This window comes from Dufourea novaeangliae, unplaced genomic scaffold, assembly GCF_001272555.1.
Source record: "Dufourea novaeangliae isolate 0120121106 unplaced genomic scaffold, ASM127255v1 scaffold142, whole genome shotgun sequence".
In the NCBI taxonomy this organism is placed as follows: Eukaryota; Metazoa; Arthropoda; class Insecta; order Hymenoptera; family Halictidae; genus Dufourea; species Dufourea novaeangliae.
Window position 1 is genome coordinate 172,461 of NW_015374026.1, and position 23,167 is coordinate 195,627.

General features: G+C 33.7%; 5 protein-coding genes across 5 annotated transcripts; 2 read left to right on the forward strand and 3 right to left on the reverse strand.

Moving 5' to 3' along the window:
* Positions 1-426: 426 nt before the first annotated feature.
* Positions 427-3,392, reverse strand: LOC107189349 (gastrula zinc finger protein XlCGF57.1-like). Its single transcript, XM_015577862.1, has 10 exons — positions 3,346-3,392; positions 3,209-3,271; positions 3,009-3,091; positions 2,752-2,890; positions 2,386-2,677; positions 2,208-2,310; positions 1,865-2,128; positions 1,270-1,591; positions 842-1,185; positions 427-756 (listed from the first exon to the last, which is right to left on the reverse strand). Exons 2-10 carry the CDS (start codon positions 3,240-3,242, stop codon positions 511-513), a joined length of 1,827 nt encoding a protein of 608 aa, XP_015433348.1. The 5' UTR covers positions 3,243-3,271; positions 3,346-3,392; the 3' UTR covers positions 427-510.
* Positions 3,393-4,729: 1,337 nt separating this feature from the next.
* Positions 4,730-5,365, reverse strand: LOC107189368 (signal recognition particle 14 kDa protein). The gene is made up of 4 exons (XM_015577886.1): positions 5,258-5,365; positions 5,123-5,195; positions 4,918-5,030; positions 4,730-4,843 (listed from the first exon to the last, which is right to left on the reverse strand). Exons 1-4 carry the CDS (start codon positions 5,279-5,281, stop codon positions 4,730-4,732), a joined length of 324 nt encoding a protein of 107 aa, XP_015433372.1. The 5' UTR covers positions 5,282-5,365.
* A 1,223-nt stretch (positions 5,366-6,588) lies between these two features.
* LOC107189288 (uncharacterized protein C14orf119) lies at positions 6,589-6,942 on the forward strand. The gene has a single exon (XM_015577783.1). It carries the CDS (start codon positions 6,589-6,591, stop codon positions 6,940-6,942), a length of 354 nt encoding a protein of 117 aa, XP_015433269.1.
* Positions 6,943-7,685: 743 nt separating this feature from the next.
* On the reverse strand, positions 7,686-18,025 carry LOC107189289. Its single transcript, XM_015577784.1, has 13 exons — positions 17,862-18,025; positions 17,574-17,739; positions 16,903-17,502; positions 15,494-16,837; positions 13,910-14,056; positions 13,024-13,851; positions 12,403-12,933; positions 11,138-12,328; positions 10,554-11,057; positions 9,934-10,298; positions 8,263-9,857; positions 7,927-8,180; positions 7,686-7,853 (listed from the first exon to the last, which is right to left on the reverse strand). The coding sequence occupies exons 1-13, from the start codon at positions 18,023-18,025 to the stop codon at positions 7,686-7,688; spliced, it is 7,857 nt and encodes a 2,618-aa protein (XP_015433270.1).
* Positions 18,026-19,363: 1,338 nt separating this feature from the next.
* On the forward strand, positions 19,364-23,150 carry LOC107189290 (alpha-mannosidase 2). The gene is made up of 8 exons (XM_015577785.1): positions 19,364-19,492; positions 19,586-20,940; positions 21,005-21,029; positions 21,071-21,255; positions 21,343-21,651; positions 21,725-22,259; positions 22,331-22,483; positions 22,557-23,150. The coding sequence occupies exons 1-8, from the start codon at positions 19,364-19,366 to the stop codon at positions 23,142-23,144; spliced, it is 3,279 nt and encodes a 1,092-aa protein (XP_015433271.1). The 3' UTR covers positions 23,145-23,150.
* Positions 23,151-23,167: the final 17 nt, after the last annotated feature.

Consider the following 23,167-nt stretch of genomic DNA (forward strand, 5'->3'; position numbering starts at 1 on the left):
AAAAAATAATTTATTACGACAGAATATTATAATAGCACAGAGGTATTCGATAGTGATAATATTTTAAGCAATTTATTGCCAATTAAAGATGTGCAATACCTGAATACAAACAAAAAGTAAACTACATACTTACATACCATTAAAATCATACGTATGTGATACAAAGAAAAATTATACTAATACAAAATGCCTTGGCAAATGCAACTGTACAAATTCATACTTAACAATTCAAAAGATTTCGAATAAAAATAAAAAGAGTAAACACTTGTATAAAAAATATATAAAGTAAATATTCTAGATATGTGAAATCTTTTAATTATCGTAACATTATATGATACACTGTAACAGCAATAATAATGTAAATTGTACTACGTATTTTCAATTTCTATTGGTATCATTCATTTATATTTACTGGAACTTCTTCTTCCTTCTTGAAAAACATTTAAATTTCTTTTGCTCGATTGAAAACTACAAAAAAAAGTAACTTTTTTTTGCCTGTTCTTTTCATAACTACGTACTTGGTGTGTATTCTCTTGAAAGTTCTAGAACGTGTAGAATGACATCATCTACGGTTTTCGTTGTTAAGAGAGACTTCACTGTATCGTCCTCTATAACAACGGTGAACAGAAGTTTCACGTTTTCTCTTAGCCGTTCAGTAAAGAGTAAATTGCTATCTGACGTTAACGGCGAATGTCCACACCTTCTAATCACGGCCTCTAGGATATCTTGAATAGGCGCTTCAGGCCAACCAAATAGCTGTAAAGTATCAGAACAAATTAAATACTGTTTGACGTCGTATGCTTATTACAATGAGAAATTAGTTTTTTATTACTCTGTATACCTGAAGAGTATCGTCATCGATCAATATTTTTAACAAATCTGAGATAGCTTTCAATAAATCGTCGGTACAGAGCTTACTGGATTCACCCTTTTTCGTCTTTTCTGCAGCAAGCGTTGCAATATTATACAGTTGCGTTTGTAAATGTTTCTTTTCCACCTCGTTCATAACATCTTCTAACAATTCACGATGCTTTGCCTTTATGTGCCTCATCAAACAATCTTGCCGAATGAACACTCTGTTGCATTCAACACAGGACTGCGGTGGTTCTCTTCTGTGTGTGTTCAAATGAGCTTGCAAAGAAGATTTGGTGGAGAAAGGTTTTTCACATTTGTCGCATTTGAATGCTGTATCGAATAACAAATCATTATTACTCGCACGGTACTCTATAATTATGATACATAGTAAATTTCAAGACGCTTGTAACTTACGTTTAATGCCCGTATGGAGTAAGGAGTGTTTAACGAGATCTTCTCTTCTTATGAATCTCTTTTTGCACACTTCACACGCGAACGGAGTCGCGCCTTCGTGAACGAACTTCTTATGAACGTTCAAACGAGCCTTGCGATTGAACACTTTTCCACATACATCGCAATAGAAACCATTTTCCCCAGTATGATGAAATATGTGTGCCCTCAATTGCGCCGCTTGAATAAATGACTTTTCACAATACTGGCAGACATGAGGTTTATTTCCGGTATGGGTTCTCTCGTGACGATTCAAGGTTTCACGGGCAGCAAATTTCTTCTTACACTACAATAATTAAGAGGTATTCTGTACTAGGTAGAAGTCTCCTTAATGGAATTTGTTCTATGCTAGTTCAACGTTCTAAGTTAAAAGTATTCAATATTCTGAGACTGCCGAAACTTACACAATATTCCCCGTCCATAATGGTTGCTTGTAAAAATTACGCAAGAGGATTATTATTACAAAAACGGGGGCTTAAAAATCAGTATCGCATTTCTTCCAAAAGATATGAATTATTGACCCAGAGGATCAGACTGAATCTCTAAGATTGATACTTACATGTTGACATTCAAATGGTTTTTCTCCCGTATGCACGCGCCTGTGCTTTTTCAATGCTAGAGTTGACATAAACGTTTTTGGGCATAGATCGCATTGAAGTGGTCGCTCTCCTGTGTGCACACGTTCATGAACCAGTAATTGATGGCTAGTGGGAAATTCCTTAGGGCAGTATTTACAACGTTTCTTAGGCCTTTGAACGTTTCCAGCATGTGTCCGTAAATGTTCGCGTAAATTATCCTTACGTGTGAAAACTTTTTGACAAACCTATAAAAGTTTGTATGACACAAACCATGTAATTTCTTCAACTGTATAAGAATTATAAATGACGAATAGAAAAACTTACTTGACAACTAAATGTAGTAAGGATATTACCATGACAACCGGACTGCATAATATGTCTATTTAAATGGTAGCTTCGTGAAAAATAAGTATCGCAACGCTCGCATCTAGGGTTTGAATAAATTATTTCATACAGTCGATTATGACCATTGCTTCGGATTACAAGAGAAATATATACTCACTTAAAAAGCCTTTGATCCTGATGGGTAGTGTAACGATGTTTATTTAATGCGTTCTTACTATTAAATGTTTCTCCGCATTCGTTACAGAGAGAAGTATCATAGTACCAGTGAACTACTACAATGTGTCTATCTAAAGATGATTTTTTCTTAAATGATAGGCCACATTCCACACACTTATGTTCACCCCCGCTGTGTGCAGTAGCTATATCTTCTGCACAGCAATGACACTGAGACTCAGGTACAGGCATAATTGTTGGTTTGTGATTAGTTTTCGCATTGTTAGAATTAGAATCTGTAACCATCAGTTTACATATTAAATATATGTATTGACATGTTCCAAGAACATGTATGCAATGTATTTTATACCTTCATGATTGACGTCATCAACATGTTCTGAATTATCATCCCTACCATCATCATCCGACTCATTCTCTATATACCTGAGTTCTATCATATTCATAGAGTCATCTTCTTCTCTGCATATGTCTAAATGTTCCTTCAACATCTGTTGAAATAATTGACATTTTTTTGAAACATGCAATATAGAATGCAGCTGTTTACTTTGAATTGTAGCAAATAAAAGCAAGTTAGTATAAGTAAAAAATATATTATATAAAACTTACATCCTGGGACTGAAAGACTCGACGACATGTTACACATTCATAATCTGTTATAATTTGTATTATCTGATCACCATGAGCAATAACTGCAAAAGTATAATAAAAAAAGCTACAATAAGTAAACAGAAAAATGCAAATAACATAAAAGAGGAAAATCGTTTCTTTTAAATAACATCAAACAAATGTGTATGTCTATTTCTTACCATTTATATCAGTAGATTCAGATTCAGTGGACATTATGACAGTTTCTTCTATACTATCTGTAACTGAAATAACCAAGAATTAATATTGAAACGATTATCATGAACACGTATGTAACACGATAATGTATACAAGTTACCAAATATATTATCCACTGAAGGTGTACGTTTCAGTGGCGATAGTTCCTCAACTTTCACAATTTCTATAACAAAAACAATACGATTTGTATGCCATATACCACTCAATATACAAGGCACAATGCTCCTAATCAGAAAAAGTATAAATACCCATTATTTCCTCCATTATTCCTGATATATACAATTTAGAACACCAAACGATTGCCCGAGTTTTTCGAAAGTAAAATGTACTTGTGTAATTCGAGTTCGAAATCACGAAACGTGCACGTAAATTACGACAGACTAATAAGAATTGCTTTTGTGGCTTGATAACTCTTTTCAAGTTTCTAATGAAAAATAATCACTTTAAGAAAAGGCAAAGATGAAATAACTGTTTTCGGTAAACCAGTGACACTTTTACACTGCCGTTCACTGCCGTTTCAAGCTTGTTTCAATATTACATACTTCCATCTGCCCCTGGAGGGATAATCCCAGTAAGCCTGTACGCACAACAAAATGGCCTACGTCAAGGGGCACGCCTTCCACATTTTTGTCCAATAAGTACGTGTTCCCATAAACAGCTGCAAATTTAATTTCAAAACTTTCTATTATATAAATATCGCCTTTCCATTTTCTAAATGAACTTTTATCGTTATATCTATTAAAATAGAAAAGGTAATTACATAATTGAGTAATTACATCGCTTTAGTCACAGCTGACTCTATGTACTTTAGTATATGTACTAATAAAATTACTTATATGAGAGTTGTTTTTACATTAAATGTTATACGAAGAAAATGTTAATTTAATAGGAATTAATGCAACATATTAAAATCCAGAATAGTAAAATTATTGATAAATGTTTGGATCATATATTGTCGATTAGTGATTGCCGAGCGACGCATCTACAATGTTTTCTACGGAGTGTTCCAAAAGAAACAGTACCCACGGTACCTGAGGGAACTCCCCTCTTTTGGAACACCTTTGTAATAAGAGAGGTTGTAACCAAGAGTTAATTACATAGAGTAGAAACATAAAAGTCTAATAACTTCTGTGTTGGTGCTATTTACATAAAATGTAATTTATTTCTTAGCCAGTATTGCATTATACATTAATGAAAATGTATTTTATGTTGTACAAAAATTTGAATAGTAACTAGACTGCAGATTATATGCACTTATAGCAATTATGAACATGCAGAACACACTAAAATGAATGCTTTAGAAAGAATTAGTTGAATAATTTTTTTATTTTCAATTTACTAAATATTTTAATAAATGCAATAAACTTTTCCTCAATTATAGTCACTGAAAAGTAGAGTATAAAAATTAGAATTTGCATAAATATCCACAATCTAATAGTAACATATTAGAGACAAATGTTAAACAGTCGATGGTTACATTGTTATTAGATTTTAGGCTTTCCAGATTTCACTTTCTTTAACTTCTTCAGACCATTGATATTTGATTTTAACAGATTCCAATATGCTTGTTGAAATTTATTTACATCCTTGGAATGAATCTGAAAATCAGAATACAATTCATGGTTTTTTATTTTGATTTATATAAACTCTAAGTAGATAAAATGATACATACAATAGTCGAAATCTTTCTGGATCTTAAAGTAGCTCTTACTAAACAAAGAAATTCAGTTGGTGTTGGTAACGGTGGCCTGCCTTCCCTGGGTACCGGTTTGTTGTATCCATTAACTAATACCGATTACAATATATATATATATATATATATATACAAAACTCGTAATAATAAAATTTTCTGCAAAGTAACAACACGAGGGACTTACATCTTTTAATGGTGAGCACTACTGAACCAGAAAGACGAGATTTCTCGAAAAGTCGTGTTAGCTCACCTAAAAACTGAAATTAAAATTAATACAAAGCTTTCAGATCAACAGCGTGTTTTGGATACCGAGAATTACCGCGTCGTTCTCTAACAGAACCATATTGTTAATCCTAACATATGCCTTTTACAGTCTGTCAAGCACAGTTGAGCACAGTTTTCTACGTTACAGGTTAGAAAGCTTATTTATAAGTACTAATCATGGATCATGGGTAGTAAATACTACGCTCTGCCAACTTGAAAATTACCAGATAAAAAACTCTCATATGTATAACCATTGAATACCTCGACGCAAGATAGAGAACTCATTGCTGCTGGTTTACTTCCATGCGCTCAAAATTATAAAATTTCATCGAAATCGTTCAAAATATAAAATTCTTTTATCAGTAAATTAATAAGGCTTGAATGATACATATTCCGAAATAAATTGTATTTAAATGGTGAAATATGATGAAAAAGAATACACTTGTAGTTTTTGTAGATAACGTAACTTTTACCGATACAAAACTTGCATGCTTATAATAAGTAAATCTTTCAGCGGATGATTGAAAAAATGATTGAAAATAGACCACGATGGCAAATACGAACGTACACGTAAAAATCAGTGAAAATAACGAGTGCATTTACGAGAATAATACTAGCGTCGAGCAGAATAAGAATAATTTATGTGTCTTAATTTCGTGTTTGAAAGACATGCAGATCAAAATTAACGACTTTTTAACCAGCCTCGTCGAAAAACAACACGATTCTGTTAATGTTGAAAGTAAATAAATTTGGAAACGATATGTACACTCGTGTAAATTATTTATTGGATGGGTCGTGAAAACTAATAAATTTTTATCAATTTTAGATCGGCTAACGTCGGAGAGCGAATCGGATTATGAAGAAGAGATCGAAGTTAACCCTAAGAAATGCAAACTGACTGATTAACAGTCTACTATATACATATATATATTTATATAATTGTTTATTACGTTTGTTGTTATACACTTTTTGTATGGCGCTTTAAGATAATACACGTATCATTCCCATACGGGGCGTAATATATTTGTCGTCTGAAGCGTGTTGACAAGTATCCAGTTGCTCAGAAAGTTTTGATGCTAGAAAGCAATAAATCGAATATAAGTGAACGAAAGTTACATCATCGATAAGAGAAAACGTGACCGGTAAACATAAGTTTCTTCCATTACATAATTTTTATATTGTACAGCAATAATTAAAATTACAAATTCCTTAATTCCATGTTCTAATGTACCACATTTATCAATAATTTACGCTATTTTATATTATTAATTTTTTTAACATTCACTTTTTTTATTTTCTTTTTATTCATTTATTCGTTTTGTTTTTCGTTTGAGTTGCACTACATTCACTACTTTTATTTTATAACTTTTATTTTGCAGATAAAGTATGTCTGTGCTGTTGTCAAATGAAGCCCAACTGCGCTATGTAATAGAGTGGTTTCAAGAATGGTCAGAAATGCAGAGAAATGACTTTCTAAGTGTGCTCATCGAACAATGTGGCCCTGCTGGTCTTGTGAATGGGTTAGCCTCCAAGATGGAAACGCTGAGATGCTCAGAGAGATCTGACAGACCTCCAAACATATACCAATGTCGGGTGAAACTATTTAAGAAATGGAGCAACAATTGGTCCCAACAGGACAAGGAGTCTTTGCTCTCCTCGATCAAAAACACAGATCCTGCTTTTGCAGAGAAGTATGAAGAGAAACTGTCTACTCTAGTGAGTGAAGATAAAAAATCATAAATAAACGTTACAAAATAGCTAATAAGTTTATTCTAGAACAGTTTTATCATTCAATTGGAAAGTTATACATATGATCAGTGTGTAATAGGTTTTTTTTTATATATAATTAAGATCATTTTGGATTTTAATGTAAAGGGTAATTGAAATTATTATATATTTTACAATAATTTTTATACCATAGAATTTCTAATATGTACACATACATTCCAATATTGTTTAAGAAGATGCATTTTTTAGTAGACATTCTTCGCGTAGATATGAGCAAGGAAAAAGGATATTTATTGGCATATTTGGATGTAAGCATTATAATTACCAATCATTGAAAAGATATATTATTTTGCTTGTGAAAATAGACATATTTTATTAATTACTTCCAATGTTATTTATTATCAGGTATATACTTAAATAAATCTTCATGAAACACTGTAGTTATTGCACTTTTTATCTTATAACTAGTTTACACTTGTTTAATTAAAAACTTTAAAGTTTTACTGTACAATTGTTTAAGAAAATATTCTTTTGAATTATGATATAAAAAATGGGAATATGAAAACAAAAAAAAATATACTTTGTACAGTATACTATACAAACGTTAATGAAACGTAGTGAAAGGTTTTCTTACACGATACTTACAGTCTCATTTTAAAAGTAATTTTTCGATGGTCTCGAAATAAAGAATTTCCAGGAAGAAATAATAACAGAATTTGAGACATATTACTTACATTTTATAGTATTTTCTATGGTCATGACTTTAGTTCTCGCTGAAGCCATTTTATACATATCGCTTTAATGGCATTTTGACCAAGTCTATCAGATTCTTTCAAAATTTTTCTTATATCGTGTGCTCTTGAATACTTAACAGCCACCAAGTATGCAGCTTTTAATTGCTTGCAATCGATATACGCGTTTATCTGTAAGCAAAAAATTGAAGAGACGAACCGAACGAATAATAGGAAAATTATAAGGTATAGAATGCAATCTTACTTTCAGTTCTATGTCTGTTATTAATCTAATCAGATTGAGCACATCATTTTTTAAACTTGATTCCGGCTCGTCGTGCAATCGATTTAGTAATAATTTCACGCAATGCGTTAGAACATAATCTGAAATAATGTATGAATTTGGTATTCCAGAAGTGTGACAACATTTAATCAATTGCTCTATTCCAGGAATATTGTATCTCAGTGTCAAGATATGACCAGCTAAAGAATACACTTTCTGTTGTGGTAGATTATAATCTGAAATGACGTGTTATTAGTACGAATGAATGCAGTGTAGTGTATCAGAAGGTATTTATATTCTATATAATTGTTGAGAAACCTTGCATTATTCTGAATGCAATCCCAAATCCTTCTTCGATGTTGCGTCCACAGAGTATGGCTAGAACAGCCAGATCGATTTTCTGCTGTTGATTGCCGAATAATGTTGGTAATTCCGTAGTACATACATTGTCGGAATCTTTGCCCGGAAAGAAATTCAAAACTTCAACGGGAGCCCGTCCCTCTTTCTCACAAGTTGCCAAAAATTTGACAATTTCCATTTGTCTACTGATGGTGTTTATATGTTTGTCTATCTCCGAAGGTTCCATTTCCATTGTCAAGATTCCTTGATTGCTGTGCATGGAACTTGTGCTCTTCTTTCTTCTCCTATTTAAACTTTCGACCTGTAGCTCATATTCCAAGTGTTTCTGTGCTTCGAGCAAGAAATTCCCTCTGGTGTGCAAGTCTGAGTAATCATTGATCTCATTACGATAAAAACGGATGCATGTCATGGCCGCTCGGATCGAATCTTTCATGAACAGTTGCAACTGATATAAAATATTCAGGTAATGTCTCTTCTCCAGACTGTGACAGACGTATATTAAATATTTTTTCCAAATTAGCAAACTACAATCTTTGCTCTTCATTGCTTCGTGAAGCTTCTCGGTGTTGCCAGTCTTTAAACAGTACAAATAAATGACATTGTAGAATAAGTCGGGTTCTGGATCAGTTTCTAAAGTAAACGCGAGACATTCGTTAAATTCATCGTGTCTTAGAAAAAATTCTAAGATTGAATTGCAGCTGCCGCATATTAACAAGTAATACAGACTCTCGTAATAATAAACGTTTTGCATAGCTGAATGCGCGTTCTTAGCAAGACTTTGCCCTTGATTTGTCACTTTAAGGTACCTAAAATTATTTGATATTTCTTGCTGGGCACTAGACTTGTACTGACTATCCTCATACTGTACGTGTTGTTTGTATGTGCTCAAGTTATCTAATATTTGCAGGATTTCCGTAAGTAACGGTGGATCCTTTAATGGACGATTTTTCGAGATTTCTGTTTTTCTTACGCTCAACTCATCCTCCATTGTGAACTCTTTATTCTCGTCAATTGTGTTTTCAGTTACCGACTTTCGGATACCTCTTCTGTTTTCAGTCATCGAATCTTTTGGATATGACAGGATCACCCAATCATCAAAATCTTCGTGTTGAATTTTGTCGAGACAGTGGAGAAACTTTTCTCGAGCTTGATCAAAGTATCCTATTTTCAAACATGCTTTACCCCAGGTCGCCCAAACACCTTGAGTATCCAATCCTGCTTTGGTACTCACATCCAGAGCAAGGGTCCACTGTTCCTTCTCGATCAGCAGATCTCTCAACTTCCTCAAAGCATGTCCATCCAAATTATCAGACGGTATGAGATGCAAGCAATCAAATTGGACCAAACTAGCTATAAGGTCTACTTGCGACAGGAAACGGTCACAATGAACCAGTCCGGCATTAAGACCAAGCTTGGCACATTTAACCTTCGCAGCGACTAACAGAGATCGTATCATTTTAATAATTACAGTATGGTCCACTTCTGGATTTACTTTTTCTCCATTAACAGGTTGTAAAAGACATTTAAATTCGTCGCAACGGTCTAATAAAAAGCTGTAATTATAATTGTAGTATTACCGAGTATCATTAAATGACTATGTAGAAAATCTATAATAGATATAATTATTACCTGGTGTACGTTTCATGATCAGAATGTAAGTTAAGAATGGCCAGACACAGAGAAATGTTCGGTGCATACTCAAATGAAAATTCTTCTCTAATTGTTTCATTATGCTTTTCGTCTCTCGTTAATCTCCAATAATCAAACATTTCACTGCTGGGCGTAGATGATCTTCCTTGGTGCGATTGCGTTTGTAGTACAGTCTGTTGCTTACAATCGTCGCATACACGCACCAATACAGATGGTGGATAACCAGATACCTGCATGCGATGCTGCGAACACTGGGCACAAATCACACGACCACATCTGCGACAATGATGTCGCCTGTTGAACATGGAAAATATGACAGTCTTGCAACAACTACATTTTCTAGCCTGTTGAAGGAAAAAGTAAAGAATTGTTTACAAAGCAACCCTAAAAAAGCATATTAGCTATATACAAAAGTAATACCACTAAGAACTTCATTTCTGCCAAAAAAATGACAAAAAGCTTTCAAAAATGAGGTTAAACTATTTCAAGTTTACTGTTACAACAGAGACTGTAGCAATTATGGTTTTCGAGATGGGAAAACATCCATTATGGTTGCATACAGCTGGTTATACAGATAGTAGCCATATATGTATGTATACCTTTTCATTTGGTACCCATTCTTCTTTAGTAGGAACTAGCACGGGCATAATGAATTCAGTACTTTCCGATTCCGAATGTTGTACAGTTTTAGATTTGCTCTCAGTATTATCACATTGTAGAGACACGCGACAATCCAACGACTTTTTGGCATAAAATCTGACAATCTTATCGAAGCCGTCCCTTGAAATATCCACTTTCGACAATCTGTCCTCAAGTGTATTCAATATCTTCTGAATACATTCAAGTTTACAATTCATTAGCAATTGCTCTAACATTAACAGTGGTTCTTTTATTAAATGAATGTATAATAGTCGTTCTTGAGTGTCCAGCATACGTAAAATTTCAATTCCTATCAAGGTTCTCCTATATATTATTGCTGCAGTTGCTTTACAATTTTCTAATAAATAAGTGCAAATAAATTGTAACGAATCGATAGATTCTAGTTTCTTTAATGCGACCGTGCACAATTTGACCGATTGATTCAACGACAATGCTTGAAGAAACTGAGAAACGAAAGTGCATTAATATAATTAATCGGATGATACATATAGGTATAACTGGGAATGTAATTGTTCAATTTTACCTTCAATGTTTGTTTGAAGTTTTGAGATTCGCTTTTTAAGAGGCCTATCAGAAAGTCTTGTGTTTTGGAAGGATGTATTTCTAAAGAGAATGCTTGACTCTCCAGCCACTCCAAGCACAATTCAAATTTGTCTGCATTTATTAATGATTTGATAACTTGAAATGGATCGATCTTGTCTGTACAATAAGCAATGTCATACCAAGTACCGTTCCCTTTGGTTATACAATATGGAAGCATTTGATGAAAAATTAGTACTCTACGCAGAATTTCATTTAACTCTAATTTACAGTGCATTGGCAACTTGTAACTATCTACATGATGCAATGCATGAAGTAAAGCATTTTCACAAACGCTTACATCCCATTTATCCATATTATGTAAGACTGTCTGACTTAATATATGCATATCTTTAATTTGATATATATACTGCAATATTTTGGTAGCCTCGTTCGAAACAATGTAACTGAGAACTTTATCCTTAAAATATTGCAATTTCGTACTCGTAACCAAATTATCCGGTAAAGCGTTTATAAGTCTCAAACAAGTATGCCATTCGTTTTGTTCTAATGCAATTTCAAAATGTCGCCATAATTTCTGTATGGGTATCGTTTCAACAATAACCGCTAGAGTTTGATTATTCTCAACGAGGGATTTCATTTCGTCTACCCAGGATGAGCTCAAGAGATTTTCAAGGCAAGCAGTGCGTTTCAAGTTATCACAGCTGTTTTCTAAAATAGTTGGATGTTCATTATGTATTCTTTGTAAAAGATAAGAAACGACCCAACAATGATTCTCCAAATATTGTAGTAAACTTGGTCGTATAGTATGAGCTTTCCATACATCCTCGTTCGAATGTGTCTGTTTCTGATGATGCATAGTAAAATAATCTGTGTATTTCAATATCACACCATCCGAATATGAAGGCAGCATGTATTGTATCGTCACATTTTTGTTAGAAGACTTGTAATAGTCATCCACTGACAACATATTCTCGCTGCTATTAGTTTCACATATATTACTTTTGTTCTCAGAAACAAGATTTTGATAACGTTTCACAACATCTGGCAACAAGACTGTTGTTATTTCCTCTTCCGTATTTCCTTCAGGCTTCTCGGGAATCGGTGAATAATAATCAAAATATTCCCGGATAGCCTTGCTTAGAGTTTCATTTAACGTTTCTGGATTACAGGCCTACGGATGTAAACGTATCAATGAATTCTTTTATAATATACCTACATATAGTGGAAAATTGAAAACAAACTTACTCGGATACAAGGCGTTCCATAAAATTCATTAGCCATCATAAAGATCACTCTTGGATCGTGAGTAATGTCTAGATCTTGCCACACTGGTTCATTAAGTTCTTCGAGTTCCATGAAGAACTTATTATCTAGCATTATGTTATCGAGCAATTTTGATCTGAGCGCGGTAAATGTTACTAAACCCAAATCACCAATAAAGTAACCAATCGACATCAATGAAATCGCGTGTTGCAAATTACTAAACGGCGTACGATCTACCCACACAGTCAGGCAAGCATGAAGAAACATAAGATTCCATGTATTCAAAAGAAACGCCAATGTTTCATCACCCGTGGACAATTCACTCAAATCCAGTTTCACAAGACTGGATGTTTTATTCAATGCATCTCGAATATCAGGATGCTTCGAAATAGATTCACAAATGTCGTGTCTTAAAGAAAACTGATGCACATTCATATTTTGCAAGATCTGCAAAATTTCTGTTAATATTTCTGAAACACATTGATTTGGTCCTTGTATTTTATTATGTAAATCCTAAAATCACAACAGAGACTATTTTATTTCTTTTTATATACTTAGTTTCTTCGCAAAATTATAGAATTACCTACAATGATTGATACATACCAATTTGCACGATGCTTTGTTTAAAACGATGCATCCATTTTCCTTATTCCTGGCAGAATATTTTATACTATCCTCACGTATAAGTCTCGGACAAGCATTTGTAAGAATGCTGTATACTAAATTAACTTGCAAATTGTGTGCAATTGTTTCAAGCTTATTTGGCTCAATTTCAAGTTCAAATATTTGATGACCAAAGTAATAATGTAATGGAATTTTTAGCAAGTCAGAAACTGTAAGTGTCGGATGATCCTTTGGAATAATTTTATGCAGAAGTTGTAAATGGGAACAAATAGCTTGTATATATTTTCCTGTTGCGCTGGAAATAGTCGGCATCTTGCTAAGTATTTTTAAACCTGCCAAATAATTGCTGTCTCTCAGAATTTTATTGATTCTATCTTCATTTGTTTGTGATTCTTTGAATTCATGATACTTGATCGCAATATCAGTCCAAAAGTCTTCCTTCTCTTTGTACTCCCTTATTGTCAATGAAATTCTTGCATCACAGAGTATATTTTCTATAGAGAATTCGTCTTTCTTTTCATGTAACAATTGATAAATTCTAGAAAAGAAATGTGAATATTCGGTATTGTCAAATGTTTTACATAATTTCAAATACTTGATTGCGACGTCGCAAAGATTAATTGACACCGAGTGAATTTGACTCATAGTTAAAGCTATATCTAGCACACATATTGTTAACATTTCGTTGCTGCTGAGAATATCCACGTTTAGCATTTGTAAATTGATTTCTTGAGATGCCAAAAATGTTTCGAGTTGGCTAGTTTGTCTGGACGAATGTATACCCTCTTTTGCAGCTAATCTTACGTTCTGTAAAAAAAAAAAATAATTTCCTTGTAATTGAAATAAGTTAATTCTTAGAGCGTACCTCTAATGCGGAAAACTGTAAGTTTTCTTTAGATCGATTTCTATCCTTCAGTGTGTTTGTTTCTTTGTATATATTCTCTCTGAACACGTATAATGCTTTTGAAAATTCCAGTTCACCATTTAATTCGGTATTTTCCATATCAGATGCCTACAATACAAGGAGTAACATTAAATACCATCAAATATGTTACTTACAAGAATCATAATTACATTACTATATTTCAAAATTTCTGTTAATTCGTTATCATTGTATAATGTTGAGTATCAATAAATAATATCGCCCCGTTGACTATTATTAGATATAACATTGCTATTCTACCGTCCTGTTTCCTATAGATTAATTCCCAAGATAACAAGGTGTTTGAGATTGCATCTGACACAAAAGATTACAATGAGCAAAATGAAAATGAAATGATTCAACCAGCAGATCTTGCAGCTCTGGAACTTTACATAGAAGACGAGAGTAGATACAAACCGCTGCATTCTTTAATAGAAAATCAGAATAAACGCGACAGTGTAAATAAAGTACAGCTCGCTAACATGCTAAACCAACTTGAACCAATCGTATGGGAACATCCTAATACAGAAAGAAACGATGAACCATTTATTGCTGGTTTCAAAGAAGACTTAGACAAAGTGTTTAATAATTAATTAGTGAAAAGATATAAAATAATTAAAATGTTACTTTAATCGATACGTACTTTTAGATCGCAAAAGAAAAACAATTCTTACAAGGAAATAATTAGAGCGAAGCGTGAGAACGAGCAATACCTCTATCAAACTGAACCTGACGAAAAGAACGACTTTTTCCAAATGAAACATATTGATCTTTCATTATTGGAAACAACGAGAAATATTCCTAATGTTGATAACTATGAAAACGAAGTACAGGTCACACCTAAAAAATCTACTCCTTTTAACGTGAAAGGTGTTACGGTACATGTTGAAGAAACAGAATCAGACGAAGAAGAATATGAGTACGAAAATTTTAAAAGAGAATATGCAGAGGCAATCCGGAGTGACGATTCTGTTAGGAAGCCATTAAATTATACGAATGAAACGCAATTGGAGAAATACCCTCAAGAAACATTAGAAACATTGCTAAATTTCAAAAATTGTACAGAGACATCGAAAAAGTCAGGTATCAAAGCGATAGATTGTTTAATATACAACTACGAACATGAAACACCTGCGGTAAAGAAGTCTGTGCAGAGAATATGGTTAATCGTCAGAGTTTGGTTCCTAATTTATGTATGTCTTGCAATTCCTTGTTGGTGTCAAAGAGGTAATATACAATATTATCGTTTGTATAGTAACAGTAATTTTAAAAAATAATGTATCATTCTGCAGGTTGGTGTTGTTGTTGTTTTCGTTGTAAGTTTTGCTTCCCCGATAAAAGAGTTCTACTTGCAAAACAGTATTATGTAATTAATCCTCCTGGTACTCTAGCCAAGAAAATTAAAAAGAAAGAGGAGACACAACAGTTTATCACGTATGAACCTACAGAATTCGAAGAAGATGCATTTGAACAATTTGAAGCTGCAATTAGAAACATATAAATACGTATTTTTATTAATAATATTACCTCTATGATATCCTGTGCTTTTGCATAATCATTTTTCCATAAACATTGAATAACTAGGCTTTCTTTAGTTGCCAACATAAAATTCACGAACAATGGTTTATGTGCTACATCTTTGGTTGCTGTAGCGTCTATTGTTATTGTTACATTCTTAGAATGTTTTCGATATTTGGCATTATTATGTATCAGTTCTGAATCCGAGTTACTATTCGATTTTGTTTTTGTATCGTCCGATGTGCTATCTTGTTGATAAAAAAATATTTTCTCTTTAATACGATTTGAAATTAATTTTCCATCTAACAGAGCTTTCGGTTTAGAAAGAAGATTCTTATTCGCATCTTTATACACATTAATGTCTTCTGTAAACTGTGAACTCGTATAAAGTTCTAATCTCCACTTGGCATCCATTACTGCCGCATTAATGGAACAAATGTCTTTTTGAATTTGATTTGTATCTTCTGTACATTCATCTTTATCTATCATTTCTCTAAATTCATTTTCGGTAGCCAACACGATTTCTTTCAAATAAAGTAATATATCTCTTATGGCGTATTTGTTGCAAACAAATCCTGTTGAAGTCTGACTCATCCACTTGTTCTCAAAATTTCTTTGTCCATCTGAGGTAGATACATTACTTTTATCGTAAGATTTTTGCGAGCAGTTGAAGTCGTCGTGTCTCAAAAAAAGGAACGAAAATATATTCTTGATTACTTCTATTCGTAGACTAAGCGGATACAAAGTGTTTACATAGCGTTTCATTTCAGTGATGTGACGTGTAATAATACTTTGTCTCGTGTCATAACTATCACATAATAAAATAGCTTTCAGAGCACTAAACATACTACAGTATGCAGAAAAAATATTTTCAGGCTCAGAAACGTCTTTTAACAGATTTCTTATTTTACTATACTCCTCCTCGTGCAAATTTATTGTCATTTTTAATACCAAAAGGCTATTAAAATGCTGCAAGAGGGTGAATATTTGTTTTATAGAAATTCTCTGTTTAACTGGCTCTGGATTTTGAATGTCGTTATTCATCCCAAAGGTATCTTCCATCCAATTCATAACATATTCCACAATTTTCATATATTTCTTCAATGCAATGTTAAACTCTTGTAAAGTAGAATCACGAACTGTATCAAAATTACATTTTAATATTAAGAATTTAATCGAGTCACACGTGAACCTATCATGTTTTTCAACTGTACTAGAAAGAATTTCTTCCTTTATACAGTCATTTAAAACCTTAAATAATAAGGCTGGCCAAAAACTTTTCAATAATTTACAGCTTAGTATTGATGAAACATTATCATACTTTCCATTTGTCACTAAAATATAACAAATATCCTGCAAATAAAATATATATATTATTAAATTCAAATGCTTACTGTGCTTATTATTTTATTACCTACCAAAATATCTATTACCCAATGCAGGTTCGTGTTAATTACTCTTTCTATAAGATTTCTCTTAATCAAAATTAGTTCAGAGATAGAATCATGTGTAAATAATGAATCTTGTATTTTCACTGCATCATCCAAATTCTCAATAAGTTTGGAATATGCATAGACTTCATCGAGAAACGTGCACCATGCGTTAAAAGGTTTTCTCTCTATCCTTGAATATAATGCAAGTTCAATATCTTGGATGTTACATACTTTTAATAGCATAGGAAAACACGACTGTAACTGTTCAATCGTGTTCAATTCAATTATATTCATTCTTGACATAATACATAATACACCTCCAAGAGGATTGTCAATTAATTGTTCCTTGGATGATTTATATTGCAGTAATTCATTTATAAGTGACAAATAAAAGTCTTGCAAATTATGATACATCACTGGTGATGTATGAAAATACAAAGACAATAATTCATTAATTATCCAACATACGATAGTTGGATTAGCATAAACATTTTGCCTTAAAAATGTAAAACATTCTTCTTGTAATTCTTTCTGTATTTCTGAGTCTGTTTGTTCTGAATTAGTTTCATATGTCATTAGTAATCTCTAAAAAGAATATGTATTATAAATATAACAAAAGTCTTATTTCTAATTAATATAAATTAATTGAATATTACTTGTTGTATATCCATTGTCAAATTTTTACACAATTGCAAAGCCTGTATCATTTGCAAATATCTATGATGATTCTTTATATTTTTAATGTCTGAAGCTACATTGCCAATAAGTTTTTGCAATAATGTTTGAATGATCCATTGATGCTGACTTGAACATTGAGAACGGCTAAAAAAGTTTAATTAATAAGGATAAAGTTTATTTTTTTAGTTTTAACTTGGGTCAGATTTTTATATGATATTACAAAATCGTGTGTATATAACAGTTTATTTGGATTGTATTATACTTACATTACGCTTTCGATTAAAGAGTCAGATTCAACATAGTCTACAGTATCACTCTGACAAGAAAGAGATTTATCATTAGCATTTTCTTGGTAAACAACGAGAGATGTATACCACAACTTTGATAAAATATATTTGTTGATTTGCAACGACTTCACGAATTCGGACATTTTAAGCTTTTAAAGAATTAACTGACATAGCACAACGTAAACAATGCACAAATTCTGTCAATCACACATCACATCGTAGTAAGTAGGTAGATATGTACATAATAACATTGAGAACGTTCACAGGGAATTCTTAACCAGTATGAATAATAAAGGCACTATTTGCTTTCATGTTCTTCTATTTTTTTCTTTAGAATCAAGTTTCCAAAAATAACAATTAATAGTCGGTTATCACATCGAATAAATGTGGGTTACTTTTGTTTAAATGGTTCAGGTTGCGCATTTCTAAATATATGTACATCAAAGTGTGTTCTCATAGCCACGATTCTCGCCATACGGCTAAGCCGGACGACATTTTCACTAAAAAGTGGACCCACCTTAATGTCCTTTGTACAGTGATGTGTCGCGCCTGGTCGCGCCAAAGCCGACTCTAAGAGTCGGCTGCAGTCGGCTGTGGTTGCGCGTAATTTAAAAATGTTAAAACATAAATAAATTACCAAATGTTCGAAAAATTTCAAATATATATAAGACGAAAAGTTCAAACTCGAAAAAGGTTGCAAGTTCCAGTTAAGATTAGAATATTTAAGGAATGATTATGTTTTAACGTATATCTATATTAAACCTTGCCAGTTCTTGTTAATGTTCTAACTCTCACGGAAGTTTAAAATGTTTGAAATGTTCTTTAAAATTCTGCTTATTACATAATAAAAACAATATATATATATATATATATATATAGAGAGAGAGAGAGAGAGAGAGAAAGAAAGAGAGAGTGGTAATAAAACGTTACAAATGCATAGATATTAAATAGATATATTTAAAAAATCATGAATTTCTAGTACTTCGCAGTAGAAACAAAGCAGGTGCTACATACACATTCATGCATTCATGCAATGCATGCAAACATGGTATGCAACGAACGCCATATGTATAAGCAGTGAAGTGCATAGGTATGTACTGATAGTGATAGGTACCATAGGTACACATAAGGTACAAGGCTTGTACTACAAGCGGACCGCTTGAAGCGGTACGAGCGTAAACAGTGGTAAGCAGCAGTAAACAGAAACAGGAGTGAGATACTGTTTGTCAGTGTCACGTTAATAGACCGTTCATGAAATCTTATTCTATGAGCCAAACAAATATTATATTCCCGTAATTTATTTTATTTCACGGTCCATGAAGTCTTTTCATAAAAAAAACTAATAATATGTAACTTATAAACGTGATACACAAGCTAGGTTAAGATTTAATTCTCCTATTATGAAAATTATATTCTATAGTGAGCCTCTTAATTTGTACAGTCGTTTTAACTACTAGACTTGAACTAATAAATGTGTAACAATGAAGACTAGAAAAATATTTGCAATACTTGGAGCGGGCTTAATATTGGCCTGCTGTGTTATGATGTATTTAATGATGGATCTAGCACTATTTCCACCTGGACAAGGAGCCAAACTTTCTGTCAATGATGTAAGTATATGCTGTGATAACCATAATACAGTATGTATATATATGTATAATTTGTATTAACCATAAATATAATTTCACTTTACATACTTTTAGAATCAGTGGTTACATTTTGAAAACAGACTTGCTAAGCTAGAAAAAGACTTCAATAAACATCATGAGGTCATGAATGCTTTGAGAGAAGTTGCAGAAGCCAAAAACTTTGTCCCTGTGGTTCATTCCATAAATCGTCATAATCAATCTGTATCCTCCAGTTCTTTACACTCAGGAAAAGTACTTACGTGTAACTTCACCATAGAAAAAGTACCAGAAGTAGACATACAAATGTTAGAAATGTATAGGCAATTAGAGTTTAATAATATAGACGGAGGAGTCTGGAAGCAAGGATGGGATATTACATACGATGATAAGCAATGGCATCCAAACAGAAAGCTAAAAGTTTTTGTAGTCCCACATTCGCATAACGATCCTGGATGGCTCAGCACTTTTGAGAAATATTATGCGTTTCAAACTAGAAGTATTTTGAATAATATGGTACCGAAATTGGTGGAGGATAGTAGACGTAAATTCATTTGGGCAGAAATATCGTTTTTCCAACTGTGGTGGGAAGATCAGTCGGAAACAACGCGTACGTTGGTCCGACGTTTAATTCACGATGGCCAGTTAGAAATTGTATCGGGAGGATGGGTCATGCCAGATGAATCTGTGTCCCATTGGATGGCTCAGCTTACACAACTAACCGAAGGTCATCAGTGGTTAAAATACAACTTAGATTATACACCAAACTCGGGCTGGGCCATCGATCCGTTCGGTCTTTCGCCGACTATGCCGTATCTTTTGAAAAATGCTGGACTACAAAATGTATTGATACAGAGGGTGCATTACTCGGTTAAAAAACGATTAGCCAAGGAGAAACATTTGGAATTCCGCTGGAGACAGTTATGGGACAATGATGGATCAACGGAAATCTTTACACACGTTATGCCATTTTATAGTTACGATGTACCGCATACTTGCGGCCCGGATCCAAAAGTATGCTGTCAATTTGACTTCTTTCGGCTTCAAAGCTCTGGACTGACTTGTCCGTGGAAAGTAGCTCCACGTGCTATAACTGACGGGAACGTTGCAGAAAGAGCTGCCCTTTTGCTGGATCAATACCGAAAGAAAGCTCAACTGTTTAAGACTGACGTGGTATTAGCACCGTTAGGGGATGATTTTAGATATACTTATTTTGCCGAGTGGGATGCTCAGTATACCAACTATCGCAAACTTTTCGATTATATGAACCGGAACAAACAAATGAATGTACAAATTCAATTTGGAACGTTAACCGATTACTTTGATGCAGTTAGAGAGAAGCATAATTTGAACGAGTTTCCAACTTTGTCAGGAGACTTTTTCACCTATTCCGATAGGGATGATCACTATTGGAGTGGATATTACACATCTAGGTAGACTTGAAAATTGTATTTACCACGGAAGATTATCGTTATGCGTTAATTAAATAAATTTCAGGCCTTTTCACAAACGATTAGATCGAGTACTATTAAGCTTGTTAAAGCAAGAATGTGGCACTCTTTGTTTCAACATCACGATGGTATCACTGGAACTGCTAAGGATGAAGTGGTCGTGGATTACGCAAAGAAGATGATAATAGCTTTAAACAATTCTGCTCATGTGCTTCAGCAATCTGTGGTGCATCTATTGAAAACTTCTCAGAAAACAATAGATGTGGATGCTGTATATATAACACTCGATGAATCTAGGTCTGAAAGGAACTTTAAAATGCTTTCAACAAAATTGAAACTATTATTCAATGTGTGAAAAAATATATCGTTATTTATTATTATTAGGTTGCGTCATACCAGCGCCGGAGACAAACATGTACTTACATTGAGAGATGAATATCCTCAGAAGAAAGTCATTCTGTATAATTCTATTCCAAGGCAGAGGACAAAAGTACAAACGTTAATTGTCTCGACACCGTATGTTAAAGTTACCGATCGCATGGGTCAACCTATTCAATGCCAGATCTCTCCAATTTGGATCGGTCCTGCTGCGTTAACTGCTGCTAGATACGAGTTATCCTTCTTAATAACTGTACCTGGATTTGGCATTACTACCTATATAATTCACACGCTACCAAAGACATCGTTTCCATCGTGCGTTATTTTCTTTTATCAAATACATTCTTTTATTCCAATCGTTTAACCGGTTCTTCTTCACTGTACACAGGGAAGTGCACCTCGCCAACGTAACTGTTTATAATACGGATATCAATCTTCTGAAAATACCAGCTTTCGATCAAATTCAAGTAGTACCGAATGCCCAAGAATTCTCGATTACTCAACGACCAGATTTATCGGCATCTTTCGGGAAATCTGGCCTTTTGAAAGCTTTGAGGGTCGGCAATACAACGTTCCCCGCTCATTTAGAGTTCGTCAAGTACGGTACTAGAAAGGGTTCCGGTAAAGATAAAAGCGGAGCTTATTTATTTTTACCTGAAAAGCCAGAACCAGACTTGGTATTCATGGACAACAAGTGTATCGTACACTTAATAACCGGACCCATCGTCTCGAAAGTATTTGTTGAATTAGCCCACGTACGTCACACTTGTATATTGTACAATTCTCCTGGTTGCGATGGGCTTGGACTACACATATTCAACGAGGTTGATATATCGGAGACACAAAATTACGAGTTAGCTATGAGATTGAGTACAGATATAACTTCGGGTGATCAATTCTTCACAGATTTAAATGGACTCAATGTAAGTATTTAACACATCATAATTTTACCAAATTGAACAACCGATAAAAGCATGTAAATTAATTATCTTAGATGATAAAGCGCCAAAGATTTCCGAAGCTTCCTACTCAAGGAAATTATTATCCAATGGCATCCAGTGCATATATAGAGGATAAAAGAGTTCGATTAACAGTGGTAACAGCACAACCATTAGGTGTAAGTTCCATGGCATCGGGACAAATTGAAGTATGTATCTAGTATTTACTTTCAGTTAAGCGGATAGGATGTGCCTTGTGATACCTGGAATATTTACACATAGATTATGCAAGACCGAAGATTACAACAAGATGATAACAGGGGATTGGGTCAGGGTGTGACTGACAATCTATTAACAAATCATTGGTTTATGTTTGTCCTTGAAAAAAGAAGATCACCCTGTCCATCTCCATCACCGTCAACTAATCATCCAGCAGGATTACTATCGCTGTACGGTCATCTAGCTTCAGAAGAGCTGTTACATCCGATCATCGCGATGCATCGTCCTAACGTTTTACCTTTTGACTTGAACGCGTACTTCTCACCGCTTCGTCACGATCTTCCTGTAGATTTAAGTGTCGTTAGTTTTAGAGTGTTCCCTATACCGGATGGAGCCGGTAAAGGGATTGGAATGGTTCTACACAAAGCCGCGTTAGATATGTGCTGGAACGACAACTCATATCAACGCTACTTCAACGTCTCTGAATCTGGAGAAATTGATTTAACGAAGTTCTTCAATTATATAGACGACTGGATCATTAGCAAAGCTCCTCTTACATTCCATAACGTAGGACCATCATTGAAATCTCCAATCGTTAATTTATGCCCGCACCAAATATTATCGATTTTGTTTCACAAAACACAATCGTAAGTTAAAGGACAACTTAGACCTTT

What these genes read in the sequence shown, in the direction of transcription:
- LOC107189289 (XM_015577784.1), bottom strand. Translation starts at nt 18,025, where the DNA reads ATGTCCGAATTCGTGAAGTCGTTGCAAATCAACAAATATATTTTATCA. An exon ending in TGACAATGGATATACAACAA is followed by an intron (nt 17,503 to 17,573) that starts GTAATATTCAAT and finishes TATTCTTTTTAG; the next exon opens with AGATTACTAATGACATATGA. An exon ending in ATTGGGTAATAGATATTTTG is followed by an intron (nt 16,838 to 16,902) that starts GTAGGTAATAAA and finishes TTTTATTTGCAG; the next exon opens with GATATTTGTTATATTTTAGT.
- LOC107189290 (XM_015577785.1), top strand. Translation starts at nt 19,364, where the DNA reads ATGAAGACTAGAAAAATATTTGCAATACTTGGAGCGGGCTTAATATTG. An exon ending in CCAAACTTTCTGTCAATGAT is followed by an intron (nt 19,493 to 19,585) that starts GTAAGTATATGC and finishes ACATACTTTTAG; the next exon opens with AATCAGTGGTTACATTTTGA. An exon ending in ATAACACTCGATGAATCTAG is followed by an intron (nt 21,256 to 21,342) that starts GTCTGAAAGGAA and finishes TATTATTATTAG; the next exon opens with GTTGCGTCATACCAGCGCCG.
- LOC107189349 (XM_015577862.1), bottom strand. Translation starts at nt 3,242, where the DNA reads ATGTCCACTGAATCTGAATCTACTGATATAAATG. An exon ending in TGAATCTACTGATATAAATG is followed by an intron (nt 3,092 to 3,208) that starts GTAAGAAATAGA and finishes ATACTTTTGCAG; the next exon opens with TTATTGCTCATGGTGATCAG. An exon ending in TGATGACGTCAATCATGAAG is followed by an intron (nt 2,678 to 2,751) that starts GTATAAAATACA and finishes TGATGGTTACAG; the next exon opens with ATTCTAATTCTAACAATGCG.
- LOC107189288 (XM_015577783.1), top strand. Translation starts at nt 6,589, where the DNA reads ATGTCTGTGCTGTTGTCAAATGAAGCCCAACTGCGCTATGTAATAGAG.
- LOC107189368 (XM_015577886.1), bottom strand. Translation starts at nt 5,281, where the DNA reads ATGGTTCTGTTAGAGAACGACGCG. An exon ending in TTCTGTTAGAGAACGACGCG is followed by an intron (nt 5,196 to 5,257) that starts GTAATTCTCGGT and finishes TTTTAATTTCAG; the next exon opens with TTTTTAGGTGAGCTAACACG. An exon ending in CCAGAAAGATTTCGACTATT is followed by an intron (nt 4,844 to 4,917) that starts GTATGTATCATT and finishes TCTGATTTTCAG; the next exon opens with ATTCATTCCAAGGATGTAAA.